The sequence below is a fragment of the Morone saxatilis genome, unplaced genomic scaffold, assembly GCF_004916995.1.
Source record: "Morone saxatilis isolate NCDOM2014 unplaced genomic scaffold, NCSU_SB_2.0 Contig6, whole genome shotgun sequence".
NCBI lineage: Eukaryota > Metazoa > Chordata > Actinopteri > Moronidae > Morone > Morone saxatilis.
Window position 1 is genome coordinate 12922945 of NW_023340206.1, and position 7793 is coordinate 12930737.

General features: G+C 44.5%; 1 protein-coding gene across 1 annotated transcript in view; it reads left to right on the plus strand.

Annotated features, from left to right (window-relative positions):
* Nucleotides 1-7793, plus strand: part of LOC118339688 (arf-GAP with GTPase, ANK repeat and PH domain-containing protein 1-like) — a gene marked incomplete in the record, with an annotated part of 77244 nt that overhangs the window by 54409 nt on the left and 15042 nt on the right. Inside the window, 1 exon segment of the mRNA XM_035677387.1 lies at nucleotides 298-520. Coding sequence (XP_035533280.1) covers nucleotides 298-520 — 223 coding nt within the window.

Here is a 7793-nt window from a genome sequence, read left to right on the forward strand (position 1 = left end):
ATAGATAGAAAGAAAGAAAGAAAGAAAGAAAGAAAGAAAGAAAGAAAGAAAGAAAGAAACTTTCTTTATATACGGTGTGATGTGCATTTATTTGGGTGGACAAAGTTGGTGGACAAGTAAGTTTTATTTGAGTGTTTTAGTTTGAAAAGTGTCAACATTTACCCAGAATTCTTAGCTTCGACTCGTAAGAAAGCTGCGGATGTTAATAAAAATAAAAACTTGTGCATTAAGTTGTTTTCCACATAGCACAATATTATCTTCTGACAAATGCGTTGGCCTTCCTCTCTGCTCATCCAGACCCGGACTGGGCGAGTCTGAACCTCGGGGCCCTGATCTGCATCGAGTGCTCGGGCATCCACAGGAACCTGGGCACCCACCTGTCCAGGGTTCGATCTCTGGACCTGGACGAGTGGCCGCTGGAGCTCATCAAGGTCATGTCGGCCATCGGCAACGAGCTCGCCAACAGCGTGTGGGAGGCCAACACGCAGGGACACCTCAAACCTGGACCAGACGCCAGCAGGTAGGAAACCTCTTTCTGTGTGTGTCAGAAAGTTTGGGACTCTAAATGTAGATCGTACTCGCAAGTAGTTTTCTTCATTTATGTCTTTAAAAAATTCACTGGAGCGACTTTTATTCTAAAAAGCAACTAACAACAAATTAAGTGACTTACTCAAACCATCAGAGAAAAAGTGAGGAATATATTATAGTGTTATTAATTCCCATTCATGCTGCTTAGAGTAATCCCAGCCAAACAGTGCCGGGGTCTCTACCTCTTTTCTTGGGTCGTGTGCAGGGGCAGGTTAGAGCTTCTCTCACTCTTTCTCTCTGGATGTCTGGATTGGGTTGTTCCTGTTGCTTATATGTAAATAGTTTGAGCTCCGTGAGTGGGTCAACAAAGTAATGCGAGTTACAGAAACAAAGTTTCGTTCAAACGAAAAAAGGAGCTTAAAATTGGGACAATGGTTGTTAAGTCTGGGACAGAAGGTAGAATTCAGAACAGTTCATTTCAGTCGCTGGTTGTAATGTTTAAGTATGCTGCTGGGTAGTTTAATTTATAATTAAACATCATATTTTAGAAGCATGTTTTGTGTGCAAAAAGCTTCATTTGTGCAGTAAAGTGGCACAAAGAGAAAATACTCAAGTAAAGTGCTTAGGTACAGCATTAAATATACTTGTTTGCATTCCACCACTGGTCTCTCTGTGTGAGTGCAGTGCTGACAGCTGCAGACAGGGGGCAGTGTTTCAGTGTCTCAGACTCACCAGGGTTCATACTGGATGTGTTGGATATTGACAGAACTGCCTCCAAACCTGTGTTTCTGTGTGTTTGTGTGTTTCTGTGTGTGTGTGTCTGTTGTCTTGTGGACTACAGGGGATAGTAACAAATCGGTGAACTTTAGCGTGACGTTGGTGTTGATCAGTGTGTACCTGCGTGTGTGTGTGCTATGTAATTATCGGCCGTTGCAGCTTTGGGAAGCCAGCAGCCATCATAACAAATTAGAGCTGACTGCCAACCGCATAAAGATCGACTTCCCCGTCCTCCCCCCTGCACTCACCCCCCCAACGCTCATTAGTCAACAGAAGCACCTTATAATTACTCCCCACATGACCCCCCCCCACCCCCAACACACACTGACACAGTGTGTACAGATATGCTCACAATCACAGACACATTTTAACCCAACAAAACACAATAAATACATGCAAACAAATATATTTATTCTTCATTTGCATAGCAGTGATTGGACACTGTAAAAATACTACAAAGTAAAGTGACAAATATCCAGTAAAAGTACTCGAGTTACACATATTTTAAAAACATACGCACTTGCACATTGCAGAGATTCCTTCACCTACTACTAGAAAACCATCAATACACGACTTCAGATCTGGTACACAAAACACATGTTAGTGAATGAATGTCAGAACAAATACATTTTTCTTAAATTTGAGCACACAAATTGTGAAACGGTTAGTGTCTGAAGTCAAAAATGATTTCACAATTTCCTTGTTAAAGCTCATGTAGATTAGAAGTGATCAAATGTGTGCTAACAATCCACAGCGACTATTTGCTTTGCATTTTGTCTGAATCCACCTTTCTTGTCTGCACCTGTACGTATAACAAGCATCTCAGGATTTTGTGCATTTAAAGTGCGTTTTGTTCATTCGCTGAGCTGTTTGGGTGCCATATGACTCTTTATTCCTATTAATTAGAAAGCACAAGTATTTATAAGAGTAACACATACAGACAAAGTGTTGGCTGCAGTCACACTCATGTAAAACACATCCGTCTGCACTGTAACGCAGCCACACTGACTCACTGATGCTGAACACACACTCACACACACTCAGAGCGATCTTTGCGTATTGACGTGCCATTAGCCCTCCTCCGTCAGAGCACTAATGCTTTTATTGTTGCTCATGTTCCTATTTATTTATGAATCTGAAGCATGTTTCCCCCCCTGAAGAGATTAGAGAAGAGGTCAATATTATCTCAATTAACCCGCAACGCTCCACTGCAGCTCCATCTCTCTCCCCCTCTCTCCTCCCTCTCTCCCTCCTCTCTCTGTCCTGTCGATAGTATTTATCAGTCCATTCCTTAAGTGGCTCGCGGTTTGTCGTTTCACCTCCATAAATCCCTCCTTTCTGTCTCTCTGTTCCCTCCGTCATTTCTCTCCTTCGCTCTCTACCTGTATTCTTTTCTTTGTGTTGTTCTCCAGCCGTCTCTCCATTTCTTTTTTCCTTTCTTTCCTCCCTCCAACTCCTGGAAAAAAGATGTGATGAATACTGATGGAAACCTGTTTAGCTGCATATCATCCCCCTCTCTGTCATTATAGCAACTTATGGAAACACAGTGGCCTCATGTGGTTCAGAAGAGACAAATAAATGTATTGTAGAAAAAAAATCACAAAATCAGCCAAAAGCGTCTCTGTTAGTGTTTCCAACAATCACCAACTCTGGTTTGGTGGAAATAAATCCTTAATTCACCCCCGAGCGTTAGATGTCAAAAACGAGCAGTTTTCCTGAGTCGGAGCAGAGCCGGCCGTTTTATTGGAACCAAACCACAGACGAGGTTGCGGATACAGACACAGGCAGAGGGGAGAGACGACACCATGTGACTCTGTGTCTGTATATAGATTACAGTTTTTTTCAGATATATTAATGATTTAAATCTCACATATAACCTTTAATGACATTACTAGATCTACGACGAGGAATTAGGGGGCCCTATAAACAAATAAAACAGCAGAATATCAACATCTAGATCTCAGGGACTCCGTTGCTGACCCATAGTGTGAAAATTAAACACAAGACAACATAAAGAACTTTACAGTTTTGCCTCAAACTCACACATTTTCACATTTTGCATCAACAGATGTCAAGTAATGTAATCTTGTCACATCCTCTTCAATATATGGAAGTAAAATACTGATTACACACATTTAATTTATTTTAATTTAAAATCTGAAAGGAAACTTCTTGTTCTTTCCCTCCTCGTCTTCATCTGTCTTTATCTTTCACATAAATGTATCCATGCATCCTCCTCACACACACTGTGAGAGGAAGGCGTGGAGGTTTTATGACAGCTTTATGGAGTGCCAGTGACAGTCTATGAAATGATATGTAGAAGCTGTGGTACCGAGGTTACATTCACTCACTGCTCCTCTTAAATTACAAATCAACCTGCGAGACGTCAACAAGCACTAGAACATATGAGGATTAAATACATTTAAATACACGGAACTGCTGATATTTGGCCGCTAATATTATCATGTGTTGCTCTTAGTTGTAATTATAATTTATAAGAAAATTTTCACCAGTATTAGAGATCATTCCTGTGTGGTGAGTAAACCTGAGGCTAGACACCAGTTCTTAATTATAAGTGTTGTTTCTTAACTACTGTTGTAAATGTGAAATATGTAGGAATTTTAAAACATTCAAAACTGTTTGAAACATGTCTGGTCTTAGATGAGCCCAGATCCCCTGCCAGCTCTCGCCCAGCTCTGGTTCTGGTGCCCCCCTGTAGTCCTCACTCAGTCCTAGCCCAAGGCCTGAAAACGTCCTCCTCCTGGCGAACCAAAGCTCCACTGGTACCATACCATAATTCAACCCGGTACTCCAAGCTCCTTTTATCAAGCTTGTGATAAGCATGTCATGAAAATTATTTTGTGCAATCAAAGTTTCTAAACTGCCTCTCGACAAGAAGTGCAGCGAACTATCTGGAGTTAATATTTGGTACAGCGATGTTATTTAACCACAAATGTCGCCACCTCTGGTTTCATAGTAAAATTTCTTTAAAGTGAAGAATATGCAGTAAGTGATGGCGTAGTATGAAACAAAGCTACCTAAGTCTGGCTTCTAGCTGATTTATTGCCAGCAGATCGGTCTGTGGCTGCTTCTTCTACTGTTTATGTCAAAGCAGAAATGAAACATGTCCCACTTGGGTGCATAAGAAACAGGCTGTCAGTGTTCATAACAGAAAATGAGTCGTATGAATGATAGAGCGTGAAATGTGGTGAAAACCTTTGTTAGTCTCTAGATCAAGATATTCTTACAAAAAAGATCTGATAAAATAAACAAATTTGTCAAAGAAAAAGATGTAATTTAAATGATTTTTAACAAACAAGTTAAAAGGGAACCTTTTGGGGTTTAGATTTAATCAAGTTGTATTCTGTTACATCACTTTAAATACCTGAAATCAAGCCTTTATTTGCACCGATAATCTCAACTATAAATTGCTAACATGACACAACTCCTCCTCATCTAAGTGCCTGAAAAGAGCGGCGACAGAAACCTGTGTAAAAAGAGGGAAAAGAAGAGGAATAGGTTGAGGTTGAGGTATGGGAAAAGGCCAGCGGAGGCTTTGTCCAGGCGGCAGGAGGGATGGGAGTGGGAGGCAGAGAGAGAGGGGAGGTTGGGGAGAGGGGAGGCTGATGGATGGAAAAATGCCTTCCCCTCGTGGTCTCTCAAGTGAGTAATAGAGGCCGAAATTTCATTTTGCAAGTGGCTGATTTAATGATCCAAAGGGTAATTAATGGCCTGATTATCTTAATGTTAAATATGGCCAGCAGCAATTACGCTGACCTCCTGTCTGTCAAGGTCTGGCCCCCCACTCCGCCTCCCAATTAGGTCCTGTTTGGAGGTTTGGGAGGGGGGATGGATGGAGGGAGGAAAACTGGGAGAATGAGGGGACAAGAAATGGATAGGAGGGAGAAAGAAGAAGGAGGAGGACAGGGAATTGAATGGATGGAAGGAAAACAGAAGCGAAAGGTATGAAGAAAGCAAGAAAAGGGGGAAGAACAGATAGAAAAGGAAATTTAGGGATCGGAAAAGGAAGAGGAGAAAGGAATTTGAAAGGGATGGATGTGGAGAAAGAAAGGGAGGAGAAAAGATAGCAAGACTGGGAGGAGGATGGATGGATAGAGCTAGGAAGAGGAGGTGTAGGGAGGGAGGTGCATTAGTATGGCCGTCAGTATTAAACACCTCCATTTCTTTCTCTCCTCCACCCTCCTCCCCTCCCCTGTCGACTTCCCAGTCGCACCGGAGGGAGGAATTATGTTCGGAGAGATCGCACCTCGCCTCCCCGGCGCCGCCCCCGTCCCATGAGATATGTGACAGGGCCGAGCCCCGCCATCTCCAACTGTTGTCATCATCTCTTTATCTTCTCCTTTCCCTCTCGTTTCAATCCCCCGTTCATCCTCCTCCCCGTACGTCTGCCCACAGCGACGGCCGGTCCAGGTCTCATTAACATCAGCGAGGATGAGGAGGGGATACTGTCGGTGCTAATCGTTCTAGGGCTGCAGCTCATTGCTGCAAATACAACGTCTTGCCACACCTGTTCAGCACTACAATGCTTCATTATGAAGAGAGATACTTGTTGACAAGTGTCCCTTGCAGTGCTGAAGACAGGGGACAGCAAGAACAGGGACTAAGCTGTGAAGCTCGGAGGGTGGTTACAGTGTGGATGAACACCAACCGTGCCAGCTCTGCTGTGCCAGAGGGATCCCGTTCTCCCTGGTACAAACTACAAAAAGACTCAGCCATCCTCTAAACGTTCCCATTAACCTCTGGCTGCCTGCGGTCAGCCGTCATCACCTCAGCTGGCATGGTCGCCCGGTGCCGTGCCCCAGCTGATGCCACCGCTGAAGGGGCTGCTAAGTTTGGGCATGCTGCCCATCGTGGAGCACCCAAAGGGGCTCGCTGGCTAAGCCAGCACTGCTGCAGCACCCTCGGTCCTTAGTTCTTGGCGCCACAGCTCATTGTTTTAATTATGTGTCGAGTGGCGCATCAACACCAGCACCCAAGGCCTGCTCAGGCTCTGTTTGACGCAGCTTGTTAGCAGGCCTGAGCAGACAGGAAGTGACAGCGATGCTAATCCGGCCTCTTGGCCACCGGACTGAGGAGGTGGTTGGCGGCCATGTGCCTCCATCCCCTGGGCCTCCTGTGTCCTCGTACTCCCGCCCTCCCCTCATGCCAGCTACTGACCTTTGGCAGTCTGTCGTAGAGGGTCAGCATCTTGGCCTGTTTGTGTTTACACACTCAACTGTGCATGTCTGCAGTCTTTGGCCATTGTTTGCTGCATTAATCTCTACGATGAAGGAAATCATGAACCAAAAACGATCCAGTCCTTCCAAAAACAGCTTCTACAAAACCTCCAAAAGTAATGGAATTTGAAAGAAGAAATTACTTATCATTGAAGTTTTGTTTACTGCATGTCTACAGTTGCCGAACGGATATTTTAGCTTTTAGCTTCAGTCCACATCTCTCATATCATTTCACATCTCAGTTTTTTTCTGCAGTGGAAAAAGGTCTGTTGTTGTGCTCATTTATGGCTGTCTCCCTGAGGACAATCAGCACTTCGAAGGCAGGATTGAGAATGTGTCAAGAAGCATGAATGTGATTGATGTGGATTTACAGAAATAAGAACTCAACATGGCAAACATTAAGTTAACTTCTCTGGAAAACAACAGAAACTTATGTGTTGACACAAAACGATACGTCCGTCACTACTGACTGGTTAAAGCAAAATAAACTGTCTTCTGTCTGCCGAACAAAAATTAGCAAATGTAAACAAATAAAAAGACAATTCAAGTTACATTTTCACTTAGATCCTAAAAATCAAAGGTCCAGTGTTGTAACAGAAAAGTCAAAGATGTGTAGAAAACCTGTCAATCGAAAATAGAAAATAATTTGTAAGAGTTGATGAGTGCAGCAGGAATCTTGGTGTTGGGGTCAATGTGCAGCGTGAATAATAGGACGAGGTAGAGATATGCCGGTACTGGGGCTCCACACCTTAATTAGACAGCAGAGAAATGAGGCTGGCTAAAGGATGAGCGTGCAGGGCTACGTATCGCAGCACCGCCGCTGCCGCCGCTGCCACCACGCACTTAACAGCGGGCCCCACATGACGAATGCTTGGCCAGTAATAATTCAGCAGCAGGTCTGTCGGCGCTGGGAGCCAGGAGAGGGGAAAGAATAAGGGCCCTTTATGGGAACAGATTAGTCTTGTTCCCCCCTAAGAAAAGGCCAGCGCTAACAGATTTAAAATTAGACCGGGGGCTTTTAATCTGGGCCGGGGTGCAGGTGCGGCGGCTGCCCCAACATGGCAGCAGGATTGGGCTCAGGGGACCAGATGGGGGCGACCAGGGGGTGGGAAGAGGCGGGCAAGGGGCCCACATCACAAGATAATTGCCCCCCAGGGTCAGAGGCAATGGTGGGGGAAGCAGTGGGGGGTGCAACCTCATCCTCGCACCCCCATAAAACCCAAACTCATATCAGTCACACACACACACACA